At 43.2% G+C, this 16,399-nt stretch overlaps 2 protein-coding genes across 4 annotated transcripts; both read left to right on the top strand.

The window, feature by feature from the left end:
• Positions 1 to 410: 410 nt before the first annotated feature.
• LOC135485270 (uncharacterized) lies at positions 411 to 8,239 on the top strand. The gene is made up of 12 exons (XM_064767121.1): positions 411 to 572; positions 1,583 to 1,722; positions 2,356 to 2,563; positions 2,917 to 3,023; positions 3,493 to 3,695; positions 3,809 to 3,986; positions 4,411 to 4,579; positions 4,853 to 4,956; positions 5,247 to 5,388; positions 5,646 to 5,728; positions 5,957 to 6,122; positions 6,349 to 8,239. The coding sequence occupies exons 1-12, from the start codon at positions 437 to 439 to the stop codon at positions 6,459 to 6,461; spliced, it is 1,749 nt and encodes a 582-aa protein (XP_064623191.1). The 5' UTR covers positions 411 to 436; the 3' UTR covers positions 6,462 to 8,239.
• A 705-nt stretch (positions 8,240 to 8,944) lies between these two features.
• LOC135484756 (uncharacterized) lies at positions 8,945 to 16,379 on the top strand. 3 transcript variants are annotated; one of them, XM_064766431.1, is made up of 11 exons: positions 8,945 to 9,031; positions 11,207 to 11,334; positions 11,626 to 11,833; positions 12,636 to 12,742; positions 13,083 to 13,285; positions 13,621 to 13,798; positions 14,434 to 14,605; positions 14,704 to 14,804; positions 15,207 to 15,348; positions 15,654 to 15,902; positions 16,080 to 16,379. In XM_064766431.1, the coding sequence occupies exons 3-11, from the start codon at positions 11,737 to 11,739 to the stop codon at positions 16,226 to 16,228; spliced, it is 1,398 nt and encodes a 465-aa protein (XP_064622501.1). In that variant the 5' UTR covers positions 8,945 to 9,031; positions 11,207 to 11,334; positions 11,626 to 11,736; the 3' UTR covers positions 16,229 to 16,379. The 3 variants fall into 3 exon arrangements, with proteins under 3 accessions (XP_064622501.1, XP_064622500.1, XP_064622502.1); XM_064766430.1 differs by lacking the exon at positions 8,945 to 9,031 and adding an exon at positions 9,041 to 9,254; XM_064766432.1 differs by lacking the exons at positions 8,945 to 9,031; positions 11,207 to 11,334 and adding an exon at positions 11,411 to 11,486.
• Positions 16,380 to 16,399: the final 20 nt, after the last annotated feature.

The raw sequence follows: 16,399 nt of genomic DNA, 5'->3' as shown, positions 1-16,399 counted from the left end.
ATGAAATCACTGGTTAAACCAGGATGCTACTACCACCTATACCCCCGCCCCCCCCCCCGCTACTAAAGAGGCCTACATAGGCTATGTATACTACTGCTAGGCCCATGACCTAAGGTCCCGCCTAAGGTCACCTTGCAGTCTAAAAAAGACCAATATCTATATAAATTAGGTTACCCTATAGAGGAAGAGGGCATTTGAGCCCTGTCCCTGTCCCCTGTTAGTAGTGTAGCAAGCCACAGCCCAGAAATTTGATGTCGCATGTGTTGCTTTCAGAATTCCCGCGCTTGTTCAGAATTCCCGCGCTTATCACACCCCAAACTCGCACAGTGCCGAAATTAAAAATTTGAGTCACACCCAACCGCTCCACCAATCATATCACAACAACAAACCTCGCTCCAAAGACGCTGTCAGAACCACGCCGACAGACCTATCGAAGATGAATCGAGCAAGAGGCGCTTCAGTGATATCTCGATTTTTCTCAAATATCCATCATAATCCTGCTCGATCGGTGCATATCCTCAACAGCAATAATGTGCTGAATTCATGTGGCCTTGGGAGGACCGGGCGAATTGGTAAGCAAACGACGGTGTATGACGCGAAAATGAAGAAGACACAGTGGCTGTTTTTTGCTGTGTATAGCCTATACATTCAATTTTGAAAAGAAACATTGTATGCCATTATGTGCATGTGTTAGCAGATAGCGGTTTTTCTTTTTTTTCTGCGACAGCTTTACTACGTGTGTTACCGAGTTGTTGGCTAACTGACAAGTGCTGTCCTCAATAGAGAGGTGTCTTGATTAGATAGGTCAAATTGAATGGAAACAACCAATTTGGGACCGAAACTAGTGTCCATAATAGAGAGGTTGTCCTTGATAGAGAGGTGTCTGCTAAGGGAGGTTCCACTGTAACATATCTAAGGACCACCATTTATTTAAGACATTTTGACTCGAACTTTAAATCCTCTGAAGCAAGTAGAACTAAAGCATAGAACTCTTTCGAAACAAAGTGAATCTGGGAGTCTGTTTTTTGTTTTCAATCTTGGTCATGTAAGATATATCAATATACATGCATGAGTGTTATGTTTAGGGCAGAAAATGTGTAATCAATGTGTACTCAATACACATTGATGATGTGTTATTTTGTCATGCTTTATCTCAAAAGATTGTGTTATAACTTCAGTGTAGTAAATTCCTGCATAGTACATAGCCTTAAATAAGTGCCTTTATCATAACAATGTTATCAATGGAAGTCATGATATGCAATCCAAAGTCCATTTTAAACTAACTGCCTAATGCCAGGTAAAATGGTTGGGTTAATGTTGTTGTAGCATGCCAGGTATCACTCAAGGGCCACCATAATCTGATCTCTGATCCCTTCAGTAACTACAGTAGAACCTCCTTAAGTGGACACCTCTCCATTGAGCCTTAAGTTTTTAGTGTCTTACTCTTGTTGTTTTGAACATTCTCAGTAAGTGACTCAAGACAAAAATATTTTCCGTTTTGTCCTGGGTTTTTTTAGCAGAAATATCTCATTCTAACTAAAGAAGTGAAATGATCTTACATTATTTTGTCTTAAAATTTAAGGTGCGGCCACGCCACTTCAACAATGGGTCCGTCTCATGTCTATCATCTCCAGCAATTTTCCAGACACAAAACTTTCAGACATCACTCTGCCACAATATGTGATGGGAGATTTTGACAAATATGGAGATCTTGTAGCATTGGTAAGATAGCTTCAAGGTATTGTCTAATAGCATGATAGTTGTAGTACAAGATCTAATGTGACTAGTTTAACTCTTTTTGCTTCAGATGACATACATCATATGTGACCCGCTCTACCAAAACTAGGCGCTTGTCGCATCTGAACTTGACAGGTTGATACGGACTTGTTGTTCATTTCCCTATTGTAGACCTTTTGTGAAATGTGACCAAATCAGTTTGTAATAGATTTCACAAGGTCTACAAAAGGGAAATGAACAACAAGTCCGTATCAACCTGTCGAGTTCAGATGCGACAAGCGCCTAGTTTTGGTAGAGCGAGTCACATATGTCATGCTACATCTCCCCTCAGGGGCAGGTGACGTTGTCATGTATTGTCATATCCATATTAACACATAGAGTCCTTCCTTTTCCTAACTGCAACTCTGTTAGACCTAAAGAAGTTTTATGAGGACAAAGTCACAACCAGCCAGCCAGGACAATGGGTGATATGAATAAAGACTAGCAAATGCTTTTACTCCGGTTTTGTACAGGAAGGCCTAGTGTAAATGTACATGGAGATTTAGATAAAAGCATTTGCTAGTCTTTATTCATATCACCCAATATCACTATGACCGACATCATCATTAAATCTTCCAGGTTGATGGACCATCGGGACGCTCATATAAATTCTCCCAGATCCCTCAGCTTGTGAAGAACGTTGGCAGTGCCTTTACGAGACTCGGCTTAAAGAAGGGAGACGTGGTTTGCCTCTACCTGCCTAATCTACCCGAGTACCCAATCACACTTTTGGGGGTGACCAATATCGGAGGGATAGCAACAACTGCAAATCCTGCCTACACAGCTGGTAAGTCTGACTTGTCATAAAGTAGATTGAGTCATTGGCCTGTAGAATCAAGTTCATATGTGGTAAGTGACAATACTTGTCATAAAGTAGATTGAGTCATTGGCCTGTAGAATCAAGTTCATATGTGGTAAGTGACAACACTTGTCATAAAGTAGATTGAGTCATTGGCCTGTAGAAGCAAGTTCATATGTGGTAAGTGACAACACTTGTCATAAAGTAGATTGAGTCATTGGCCTGTAGAATCAAGTTCATATGTGGTAAGTGACAACACTTGTCATAAAGTAGATTGAGTCATTGGCCTGTAGAATCAAGTTCATATGCGGTAAGTGACAATACTTTCATGCTAATTCCAGATGAGCTGTTGTATCAACTACGAGACTCCACAGCCAAGTACCTCGTCACAGTCGGACCAATTCTTGAGGCAGCCAAGGCAGCTGCCGAGGAGTATGGAAAACTAGAAGTATGTTGAATAGTGTGTCAGAATATTCAGACAGTATGCCAAATGTATGAGAGTCTCGGACTGTGGTAGGCCTAGTATTTTATACCATATTACGAGTAAAGGTGAAGAAGAGATGGTCACGATATATTGTATTGAGGACATAGTCACGACCTTCCTTATAACAAGAATCATGGCTGTTTGGCTAATTGACGGCGTTGATGTCAATTCATTGTGACTGAAATCTGAAAGTTGCAAGAACAGGGTCCTCAAGAGGGCAGAATTAGATTGCTTATGCATAGGCCTACCCTACTTCTACCATTATCGTCATGTTTGATAAGGACAGTGTTAATAAATGTAGTCCTCTCTCTAAAGTGTTAAGTATCTTTTGTTGCCTTCATTCTGTGTGTTAGCGACAGCATGAACCAATCCTACATTGATCCTGATGGTCTAGAATAGATGTTTCCCTAGCACTTATTCGTTTCTTCTACAGGATATCTATGTAATTGGCGGTGGTGGCGAAGGATGTAAAGACTTTGCTGATCTGATGAAGGACGATGGATCTGCATTCCCACATGACATGGAGGTGGACATAGACGACGTGGCTGTGCTTCCGTATTCCAGCGGTACAACAGGGCTACCAAAAGGTGTCGAGTTGACGCACAGGAATCTAGTTCAGAACATGCAAATGGCAAAGTAAGTTGTTACCTAGCCCCAAAGTCTCTTTTGAGTTTTTCTGATAGTTACTTTCATGTGATTCACCAATGTTTTCCCTAATCTAACTGAATGTTTTCCTTTCCTTGTTTCAGTGCTGAGCGGGAACTGATTTACTCTTCCACGGAGGATACCTCCATCTCCGTCCTGCCGTTCTTTCACATCTATGGCATGATGCCCGTCATGTCGCTTCTCTTACGCAATGGTACCAAGCTGGTCACCATGCCCAAGTTTGATCCAGAGGAGTATCTCTCGTTGATACAGCAATATAAAGTAAGTCCTCGAAACAGTTTTCTTGTGCAAATACCAGACACTGGTGGCAAACTTTGGCTGGGCAAATCAGACAGATATCTGTTGTACTTCAGCGATTATATACAGATGTATGTGATTGTGATGTTGTTTCTGGTTTAACCCTTTGATGCTGCACTCTCAATATACTCAGTTGTGTGTTAATGACTGTGGTTATCTGAATGGATCATATCTTGACTGCGCTGATTGCATCTTTGAATAAGCTGGACGTCTTTGCTGAGTGTAGGGTTTCTGCTTACTCTCCTAAGACTTTTAGGGGTTTGAAGCAGAAGTGTTTGGTATAAGTCACAGTTTCATGGCAGCAGTGGTGTTCCATCCCATTTTTCTGATAGGCCTGCACGAAAATTGATAATGATGTTATTTATTCTTGTGATATTTTTCATTCCAGGCCTCATTTCTCTGCATCGTACCACCCATTGCCTTATTCTTAGCCAAACATCCCGTCGTGGAGAAATTTGATCTGAGTAGTGTCAGGGATGTCATCTGTGCAGCAGCCCCCCTCAGTGAGGCAATGGAGGCTGCCCTGGTGCAGAGGATTGGCAAAATTGTAAGGCAAGGTGTGTAGGATTGGAACGAAGGGGAGGGGGTTGGGGAATCAGGTCCATGGTCATTTGATGTGATAAGTATCCCGGATATCATCTGTGCCAGAGCCCCCTTCAGTAAAGCCATGGAGTTAGTGCTGAAGCAGAGCATGGTCACATGGCTGTTTGTTCATGTAGGGTTGTCTCCCAATGCTCTCCAATTTGCAGGTAAGTGAAGCCATTACCACAGAAGTTATCAGATTCTATGAGGCATGATCCTAAATGATTTCCTTGCTCTGTTCTTTGTAGGTTACGGCCTGACCGAGACCTCGCCAGTCTCCCACTTGTGTCCACTTGACCACAAGGGCAAGACTGGTTCTATTGGACTGCTCTTGCCAAACTCAAAAGCTAAGGTTAGTTAAATGTGATAGAAGGGTACGTCTTGTTGTGATGAAAAGGAGCAGTTTTGCGGGGAAGGGAAGGTATAATGCAGATTGAGACGAATTGACCTAAAATGCTGTCTAATCTTGCATCCTGTGTGAGTATCCAGGGGTGATGTATGTGCAGGATGGTAAGAGACATCTGTGAGGAATGAAACCGGTACACATTGACAAGGAAGAAAACAGCTTTCAATTTGATGATTTAGGGATGTGATTCTTTATGTAGAGGTAACGTTTGGATGACTGACATGTCTTTGATTCAGATTGTTGATGTTGAGACCCGTGAGGAGCTTGGATTGAACCAGGATGGTGAACTCGTGCTCGCTGGACCACATATCATGAAGGGTTACCATGGTAATCAGGAAGCCACTGACCATTGTATCAAAGATGGATGGTTCTTCACTGGTTGGTAGATTTCTTACAAAAAGGTGGAAAAAGTTTAAGACTCAATAAATTCGGCTGAGAAAGCTCATAGGCTAAGAGCTGACCGGCTTCTGTACTTAGTATGTCAGAAAGAGCATGAACATGTCATTTCTATGATGATTTTGATTTGGTACAACAGCTATGTTGAGTCATTCTATAAGCATTATGCTGCACTCGCATGTCAGCCGAGCGCCAGGCTGATGGGCCTCTTTTTCATCTTGTGACTTTCGCTACTTCAGGTGACATCGGGCATGTGGATGCAGATGGTTACTTCTACGTTGTTGACAGACTCAAGGAATTAATCAAATACAAAGGATTTCAGGTAAGGTGATCTGCGATGCCCTATACAAGGTTCTTTATCACACTCACCTGGTGTTGGCAGTTTTATCAGGACAGTAAAGTTATCTTTGATTCTTACAAGCTGAAAATTGTGAACTATGTCTGACCACAAAATGATGTTGCGTGGTTGCTTATCAAAAAGTTTTTAAGTCTAGAAATTTCCCTCCCCATTTCCTTCACTCCTTGATGCCTTCCTCAATCTGATTTCCAGGTTCCCCCAGCAGAGTTGGAAGGTCTGTTGTTGACTCATCCGAGTATCGCTGATGCTGCTGTCATTGGAGTGGCTGATGAATCAGCGGGAGAACTCCCAAAGGCGTTCGTCGTGCTTAAACCTAACAGTGATACCACTGAGGAGGACATTGTCAAATTTGTTGAAGGTAAATCTTCATGTTCTGAACACTGCCTCCTTTCATAATATTCTAGCTGTATGTCCTCATGGACTGAAAAGTGAGTTGGAGGACAGATATAACGGCCAAACATGATGATGAGATGGAAGCCCTTGATGGCGTGTAAGTGCACAGATCATAAATTGGGTAACTTGGGTTCTGTCTATTGTGTTTGAAGTCTGGGTTCAATGTCAATGATGTGTGATTGTTCTTTCAGAGAGAGTAGCGTACTACAAGCAACTGAGGGGGGGCGTAGAGTTCTTGACAGATATTCCTAAGGCAGCAAGTGGAAAGATCCTGCGAAGGATTCTGAGAGCAAGGTCATCGTAGGACAGGCTGATGTCTCAGTAATATTTCAATTGGTGTGTGAAACTGTGAGTTGCTCAGGTTTATAGGTCGTGGCTCATGGGGAAGTGTGCCCATATTATATAATCTAGTTGACATGGGATCAGAGGACAGGGGTTTGATGTTTCCTGTTAAGGAGTGTAAAGTGTGATGGGTTGTACTTGTGAACTTGTCAATGTCCTAGGTCTTGATGAAGTTTTGAAGGGTTAATAAAGCAATAGCCCATGCTTGTCATACGTCAGTGTGGAAGGTGTTTTCATTGGCTTATTCTCCCGAAGGGGAACCTCATATTTCTAAGGCAGCAAATAGAGTTTGGATTGGTTTCATTTCAGATTCGAGGTTTGATCGCTATGTTTTTTGTATTGTTTTATGATTTTGTTGGGGAAAAGCTCTAGGAGAGATCTTGTGCTAACCACCGCTGATACAAGTGAGTGGAACCTCGCTCAGCAAACACATCACATACCAGGAAACTCTCTCTATTAGGGAGAATTGTTTTGGTCTTAAATGGGTTTTTTCTCTGCAGTTTGACCTCTGTAAATGTAACATGTGTAATCAGGTTGCCTCCCTGTTGAGGACAGCATTTATCAGTTTCCTTAAAAGAGAGGTTACAGCAGTAAGCGTTGTGTCGTTACTAACTGGCAATAACAATGCCAAAGCATAATCATAACTGTTGTTGAGACTAGACCACATCTTGCCTTTAACAGTAGGCCACCTCTTGCCTTTAAAAGTAGGCCACCTCTTGCCTTTAAAAGTAGGCCACCTCTTGCCTTTAAAAGTAGGCCACCTCTTGCCTTTAAATGTAGGCCACCTCTTGCCTTTAAAAGTAGGCCCCCTCTTGCCTTTAAAAGTAGGCCACCTCTTGCCTTTAAAAGTAGGCCACCTCTTGCCTTTAAATGTAGGCCACCTCTTGCCTTTAAAAGTAGGCCCCCTCTTGCCTTTAAAAGTAGGCCACCTCTTGCCTTTAAAAGTAGGCCACCTCTTGCCTTTAAAAGTAAACTTGGGAGCCAACAGATTGTAATCTTCATGTGATCATGATCAAGATGTCTTTAAAATCCTTTAATGGTAGCATTCATTTTGTTTTGTTGGTGTCAGAGTCTAGGTGACACGATGCCATAAAAACAGTTCCGTTTCCAAAATAAAGGATTTAAAGAACCTCTGCGACATGTTCTCGCAGAGATTTTGCTCAATGTGTTATTGACTCTGCAGACAATTATCATTTTTCTTATATTTATTCTCTTGTCTTGAAAAATCTCCATTGTCAAGAGCATTCTTTAGATCCTGAATAGGATCTCGACCTTTTGGATGGGTCATTATCATATCCCTGAACGAATTTTGGCAGCAGCTCAATTTCAGAATATTCTAATCAGATATTTGTACAGAAATCTACCTCAATTTTCATTACTTCATATCAGTTTTATGTATTTTGTATGTGAGTGTGAGTAGGAAGATCAGGGACATGATGGTTGAAGCGTCGGGTTCATACATGTAATCAGGATGTTGTGGGTTCGACTCTGAGAAGGATCATCAATGTTTTGTATTTGTGTTGTTGAGCAAGGCACTTACCCTCACTTGCTTCTCTCCAACCAGGATTACTGTTAAATGGATTCCCAGCTCGCTGTTAAAATATCTGTATATAGATATATATGTATACATGTAGGAAATGTCATTGCTCAATGATTTATTTAGAATAATTTGATTGTACACTTTTATACATGTCTTCAGTATTATAATGATCATGTTTTGATGAATATTACAAATATACTCTGTCAGCAATACAGGTGGACTTGATATTTTTATTCATGCAGTTTTGGACGTGTTATGTGTAATTATTTCAAACAGTTCAGCTTTAAGGTAAGACTTTTAGATGAGGTGGATGAACCTACCTAACCATAACGGTAACCATATTCCTGTCGTTCACAAACAGATGAGCACATGGCCCCTGGCTGATTCAGTCAACATAATCTATTCTATAATGAGTGAACCACTCAATATTGGGTGGAAAGTTCTTTGGAGGTTTAAAATGTTACCCTGACGATCCAGTTCCTTCAGTAATGAGCCCCTGGTGGCAACAAGTAACCCTTGCTGAGATGCATCAAGGGAGATTCTGTTTTATTGAAGTAGTCCATCCATGCCGAATTTGTCTCATCCAGACAAAGTCACAACCAGAATGCCGGTGCAGCAGTCTCAAATGTCCCCTCTGGAGAACGTGTCATATTCTTTGGCATGGTTACGGGTTAAGGTTTGGTGGCAAATGACCTTCAATGACCCACAAATAAAAGTGTAAGATGGGATCCTAGGACACTTAAAACCTACGCTGAGATAAAATTAGATAAGTGCCGAGGCCTTCTGTCTTCGGAGAAATCTTTGACCCGAATGAGCTTTTCGGAGGACCAGATAAACCAATGGCTGTGTGACATACTTAGTAGTTTGACAGCTCTTGTGTTATTTGACCATTATCTCAGTTGTGTAAATTCATATGGAAGCCTACAATCCATATGGATTAGTTTTCGGTTGTTATCTATACTTACCCGACGACGGTTAATAATCATTATCAGGTAGCACATTTGCTTATTATTTTATTTTGGTTTTCAACTCGCCACGAAAATGTCTAGGGACTAGGCTTATGTTTTCTATCACTATCAGGATAGTTCGATTTTGATACGGCGAGTGCTGAAAACCCGCTGACAGCACTGACATTTTGATGGACGATAAGGTATACGAAATACGGGATATCAAGGGAGTTGATAATGGAAAACCAACAGGGTCCGTCATCGCCAGGTAAGAATTCTGCATAGGCCTATGCCTTCTCAATCGGTATGAGACAAACTGAGAGTGTGACACTTCAGATCGCAATTGTGCAGATCAATTTAATGCAGAACGTAAAGAGTCATCCATGAACGTTTATCAGGCGCGATTTTCAAGCTAAAGTAGGCCTACATACGGATTCCAGGTGTTCGAGCACTCCACAGAATGGTTTGACTATTAGTCGGCGGTGAAAATTCCCGTGGGTACATAAATAGGCCAACAACTATTTCGGTTGACCTCGATTCCAAACCATTTTTCAAAATGGTCCAGCTACAAACATTCTTTGTTGAATCATACTTAATAATACCTCCATGGTTGAAGGGACAATTTTGGCATTAGATGGGCTGTTTTTCATGCAAAATAGCTTCAAGTAGAACCGTGACTTCTCAAGGAGAGAATTATTGAAATATGATGAAACTGCAACAAAGATCTCACCAAAACGGAATGTAACTGTTGGCCTAAGAATCTACCATTTGCAAGTCATGTCAAGCAACCCATCTCACAGTACAAGCTGAATTCATTTAATCAGTAATAAACGTTCATGGACCACCAGGGCTCTTATGAAATCTTCTGCAATCTGAAGACTACCCGTCGCAGGCCTTATAGCTGCGCGCCATGATTGAATGGCTGTCTTAAAAATGTTTTTAAAGGCGAGGTCAACAGGGTCAAAAGAAATAGTTTTTCGCGCCAATGATGTTTTCTATTAAAAGTCGGAAATGCGCATGCACAGGGTAATTGTAATTTGAAAGCTCCGTGCACGTGATTTTGAGGGACAATTTGGGTGTGGGATTAAGGATTACCATGTGAAGGGGTTTCTTCTAGATGATATTGATAATGACGATGGTTTACGAGGGCTCGCGGATCTAGGAAGTGGAAGAAGAGGGAGCGTGCACCGCATTTCTCATCAAAATTCCTGGACAGGTGTGTTCCAAAACTTCATGGTCAATTTCAAAGATTCTATATCAATAAGGGGGCGTGCGTCTGGCACCCCCTTGGATCCACGCCTGATAAACGCTCATGGATGAAAAAAGCAAGAAAACTTTAAAAAAAACACGAAAATATAGATTAGCCTGGGTTCGAATCTAATTCGAATCCGCGCTAAATAAACGTTTTTGGATGAAAAAAGGAAAGAAAACCTTTTAAAAAAATGAAAAAATAGATTCGCCCAGGTTCGAACTCGTAACCACCCAATCTGTAGCACAATGCTCTAACCGCTGAGCCACCAGGGTTTTTAGGAGATCTTCTGCAATCTGAAGACTAGCTCTCACAGACCTCAGGCTGCGCGCCATGATTGTGGCTAGGTCACGCTGGCGGAAGAGTAATTGGGTACAAATAGTTCCAAGGTAATCGTATAACTCAATATTTCTACAGATTTTTCTCAATGTATCGTATTCATATAGCTCGGTGATTTTTTAGAAAATGTTTGCAGTTGATTTCAATGTTTGAATGGCTTTCTTAAAAATGTTTTTAGAGGCGAGGTCAGCAGGGTCAAAAGAAATAGTTATTTCTCGTCCAATGATGTCATCAATAAAAGTTGGAAGTGCGCATGCACAGGGCAATCGTATTTAGAAAGCTCCGTGCACGTGATTTGAACGGACAGTTTGGCTGTAGGATTTAGGATTACCATGGAGGAAGATGATATGTAATTTGAATTTATCCGCCTGCTCATCATGTGGAAACAAACTAATTGCTCATCACTGATAATGAATTCAGCTTGTACTGTGAGATGAGTTTGTCATGACATGCAAATGGTAGATTCTTAGGCCAACAGTTACATTCCGTTTTGGTGAGATCTTTTCCTACTTGAAGCTATATTGCATGAAAAACAGCCTATCAATGCCAAAATAATTGTCCCTTCAACAGAGAAATATAGAGAACTGGGGACAGGCGACTCAGATTCGTGCAATGATCGTTTAACATTTCAGACCGTCTCGCAAAACGTCACGGCAAGGACATCGTCAATAGTATATTTCCTGACACGAAGCTCAGCAAGCGGACACTCCCTGAGGCTGTCTTCAAAGATTTCAAGAAATATGGCGATAATGTCGCATTGGTGAGCAGACATGCAGACTATTCAAAACGTCTTGTTTATGCCGGAAAAGTCAGCAAGTAGTAGACGGTGTGGGAGCACATTGACAAAAGGCGATTTGTGAGCTGGTCAAACCGCAAAAACTGTTTTTTGGATACCAACTGTGGAAAGGGTCGGTAAGAAACTTTTCATAAAGCGTCTTTTGACCATTGTCCCCTACCCGCATAGTCAAAATACTAAGTGACGATCGATGTCGTTGACCGATAAGAATGAATGAAACTTCTTGATTCAATTATGTTTGCCGTACCAATTTAGGTTGATGGTCCCACCGGCCGACAGTATAGGTTCTCCCAGGTCCAGCAACTTGTAAGAAATGTGGGGAGTGGACTGACCAGACTCGGCTTCAGACAGGGAGACATCCTGTGTATGTACAGCCCGAACCTGCCCGAGTACCCGCTAGCTGTTTTGGGGGTTCTCAGTATCGGGGGGATCGTAACCACGGCAAACCCCTCTTACACCATCGGTGAGTGTCTCTACAGTTCTTTTTGTTGGTTGAATATGTAACTGGCATGTCACAACCAGACCGGATTTGGCTCATCTTGTCCCGAGTTGGTAAATAACTGAATTCAACAGCTGTGGGAACCGCCTTTCTCCAATTCCTGGGACTTCCTTACACAATAGAATTCCCCTATCACCATGGTGAATTCAGCAGTTTACCATGTTCACCATGGTAAATATTTCTCACCATCCCAATTCACCATGGTGAAGTGCTGTCAGTTCCATGGTGTATTGTAGATTCACCATGGTAAAATTCAGGTACATTTTTCGTAAGGGACATCATGAGTGAGATTTGGGACTTTTTCACGTAGGTGGGGACCGGTGGGATTCGAACCAGCGCACAAAGACCCAAGCAGCGTCGCCCACCGCCCCCACCCCCGTGATGAATAAGTAGCGGCTACCGCCTTCCTGTTCCAACTGTACTCCGGTAGCTCAGTGGTTTGAGGTGCTGACCCGATTGGTTTTTCTTTTTGCGCTGGTTCGAATCCCACCGGTCCCCAGCTACGTGAAATGGAGCAACTTCAACGTGTCAATCAATACACGATTCTGATAAGACCGCCCAAGGATTTTATTTTTGATTCCAAATCCTAGGGTCCTCTTTATTCTACATGTGAAGTGTGAATACCCAGGTCCCTGTGGCAATTTAGTTATAAGCACGTTTTTCTATCAGGGAAAACCAGTGTGACCTGTACTTGCTTGAAACCTGAGCTAAGAGATGCTTCGAGATCGAGTCGTCCGTCCACTAACCATAACATCACTTCTTTCAGATGAGCTGTCCCACCAATTGTCAGATTCAGAAGCCCAGTACATCGTGGCGGTGCCGCAGAACCATGACAAGGCAAGGGCAGCTGCCGCGAGGTGCAAAACAGTTAAGGTATATGTGCATCTGGTAATCGCTGGGGACTGATCGGGTTGCTATTTTTTCGGTGAACCGTTCTGATGATTAAAATGGCAAATAAAGCCCGTTTCCAATGACCTTGCAGGTCCAAGGTTTTAAGTTATATGAGAGTTACAACCATTTCTGCATCACAGCCGAAAGGCATAACATCCCAATGACAAGTGTATTGACTCGTCCGCCACAACCATGTCAGTAGCTCTCATTTTAATACTTCTATCAAATAGTTAGGCCTGGGTTTAGTTACCTCGATGAGCTGGTAACATCTCGACCAGGAACCGTGCGTGCCCTCCCAACCCATTTTTCTCCACCGTTTCAGGACATCTTTATCATTGATCCAACAAGCGGGAAAGGCGATTTCTCCCGCCTTGTCGATGATGATGGTGCAAGGTTCCCCGAGAATGTCAATATTAACCCCATGGAGGATGTGGCACTGCAACCTTACTCGAGCGGGACTACTGGCCTAGCCAAGGGGGTCTGTCTCACCCACAGTAACATCGTCAATAACATGGAAATGGCGTAGTACGTACAGTTGAGAAAGCAATATACTCGTCTCGTTCTAAAGAGGCTGCCCTTTTCTAAGTTCTGCTGAACTTCAGTCTTCCGTCTGTGCCACGCCTCATTCGCTCACACCTTTCTACTATAGTTCTGTTGAAGATGGCCAAGTAAAGAGTAGCACAATTTCAGGTTGCTCTTTCCCTTGCCTGCGGGACTGTATGCTCCGTCCCTTGTCGAGTGAAAGACATATGTAGGTTGCGACATATGTCACACATACGGCCTTAAGTCCCTGTCACAACCTGCATGTTATGGGTCATAATAAATAGAATAAAATGAATACGGCTATTTTTTGTTTCAAGCGCACAGCCAGGTTTAATTAACACCGGTCCCGAAGACACCTCGATTGCGGTCCTGCCCTTCTTCCACATCTTCGGGATGGCCCAGGTGATGTTCTCGCTGCTGAGGAATGGAGCCAAGATCGTCACCATGCCAAGATTCGACAAGGACATGTACCTCTCATTGATACAGAAGCATAAAGTAAGTTGAATTGGAATATTCGTCGCCACACCACCGTTTCTTCACCTGTAAAGTTGTTCAGTTGTGCATTCTGGCAAAACAAGTGGTTTTGATACACTCCACTCCACTCGATATCTCAGGATGCAGACATGTGGTAGAGCTGAACGATGTTCATTAGTGTTACCATTTGGTCAAGTCTTGCATCGAGGGTACCGTTTGCGACTGAGACATCACACAAGTTACGATCCTCAGGAGGCTCTGGCGGTATTGGGACTTCGGCTAGGAGGTTACAAGTTACAATCCTCAGGAGGCTCTGGCGGTATTGAGACTTCGGCTTGGATGTCACATTTGTAACTTTGCCATGTGTGACTATGAGGATATCAAGGCACGAGGCTGAGGAGATGCCTACAACGTTTAGTTTCCAAATGGGGAGCCAAAACCTTGAAATAATGGTTCTTCTTCAAACTCTTGCTTCAAACCGAATGAACCCGGTAAAGGTGTGTCTTGCAGTTACTCGGTGAAGACTACCGGCCGTAACATCTGCCAGTGTGGATATAAAGCGAGTGGGTCTTCACGCGAACAGTGCCTTCGAGCTGTATCGCATGCCTTATTATCTTTATCGACCTTGCTTGCCAAATGTTTCTTTTCATTCTCAGGCCACTTTCAACTGTGTGGTTCCGCCAATAGTGCTGTTTCTCGCTAAGGACCCTATGGTTGAGAACTACGACCTCAGCAGCTTACGAGACATGTTGTGCGGCGCTGCACCACTCAGCCAGGACATGGAGGAGTCTCTCCGGCGACGCCTCGGGAAGGATTGCATCAGACAGGGTAAGAGACGAGGTAGAAACACTGAAGAGATTCAGCGACAACCCCAACTGATGGCCAATTCTGCTCTATCTATTCATCGGAACTGCTTCTCTTTCCAGGTTATGGTCTAACTGAGACCTCTCCGGTCACCCACATGTGCCCCCAACGGACAGGGAAAAGGGGATCAATAGGAGTCTTACTACCAAATTCACAAGCCAAGGTAAAAAGCCTGGCCTCATCACGACACGGGCCCGCTCGCAGGTGGTCATCACCGGTATAGGAAGCTCTCGCAAGCTCAAGCACATGTAAGGAGAGTTCAATGTAATAAGAGGCCTAGGGCCTGTGATTGGATGATCGACCAAAGGTTGCCCAGGCAAAGATTCCGTATACATGTATCATTTCGATCAATTGTGATAGGACACTGAATGGGAGAGAAGGATAGGCCGCGCGTGCCCAAAAGCTGCCAGGGCTCGGGTTGTCGTGCCGCTCACAGAGATCGCATTAATTGATGTTGTCGTGACACGGATGTTCCGTGGTCGTGGCGTCGCCTGTCCGAATTTACCGCAATAGGTGAATATCATGATGGGGAAATTAACAGGTTTTTTTGTTCTCTATTCCCCAGATTGTCGACCTTGAAACTGGTTTTTCACTTGGGCCCAATCAGGACGGTGAAGTGTGTATGAGAGGCCCCCACATTATGAAAGGATATCACAGGAACCTGAAGGCGACAGAGAACTGCATTAAGGACGGCTGGTTCCATTCAGGTGAGGTTCGACAGATAATCAGGATACTGTCGAAGTTATGAAATCGGGAATGAGAAGTAAGTATGCAATAGGTTCAGCCATGCCGTGTATGTGGATCCATCATGACCATGGGCTACAATCACTACGCCATTCTGGTCCGCACAAGGAGGGAGTGAGTGAGACGAAGTAGCAAGACTTGACCTGGCAACATCCTTTGTCAACGGAGGTAGTGCTTATTTAGACCAGGGCGTCTTCTGGCCGACTTTACAGTAACTGACTCTTATCTTCACCAATTTCTTCTGAATCGGTTTATCGAATTCTTACAGGCGACATTGGCCACTATGACGAAGACGGTTATTTCTATATCGTCGACAGGGTGAAGGAGCTGATAAAATACAAGGGATTCCAGGTTCCCCCAGCTGAGTTAGAGGGTCTTCTACTGGCCCATCCCAGTATTGCTGATGCCGCTGTGATAGGCATCCCCGACAAAGAGGCCGGAGAACTCCCCAAGGGCTTCGTGGTGCTCAAACCTAATTGCCACTTGACTGAGGAGGACATCGTCTCTTATGTTACAGGTAAATAGACCATGATCTTGTACCCGCGTCCTGGTTGTTATTTTGTCCTAAATATTTCATCTTTGAGATCTAGTCTTGGTCTCTAATGAAATCATGATATCGGGTTGTGACCAGATGGGAATTTTCTATTAACTATAGTAGTTGTCATAAACTACACGGGTAACTTGTTTATTTCAGGGCACGTTGCCAATTACAAGCGGTTACGTGGAGGTGTCACGATCATGGACGCTATTCCAAAGACGGCGAGCGGCAAGATTCTCAGGAGGGTACTGCGAACAGTTTCTTTTTCCAAGTCCAGAGAGACCAGGCAGCACAGCAAACTCTAAGACCGCCGTGTGCGCTAATAAATCGACAATTTTGAATTCTTTTTGATAGTCTACCACAAGAAATCGATATTTAACTCGGACACAGATACTGGCGAATCTATATTCTGGATTGTTCGCTATTGTATTGACAATAAATGTATTGCCACGATTACTGCTGACTATAATGTGACC

This window comes from Lineus longissimus, chromosome 3, assembly GCF_910592395.1.
Source record: "Lineus longissimus chromosome 3, tnLinLong1.2, whole genome shotgun sequence".
Taxonomy (NCBI): domain Eukaryota; kingdom Metazoa; phylum Nemertea; class Pilidiophora; order Heteronemertea; family Lineidae; genus Lineus; species Lineus longissimus.
Note: the sequence above shows the minus strand (reverse complement) of the source record. Positions and strands in the feature narration are given on the sequence as shown.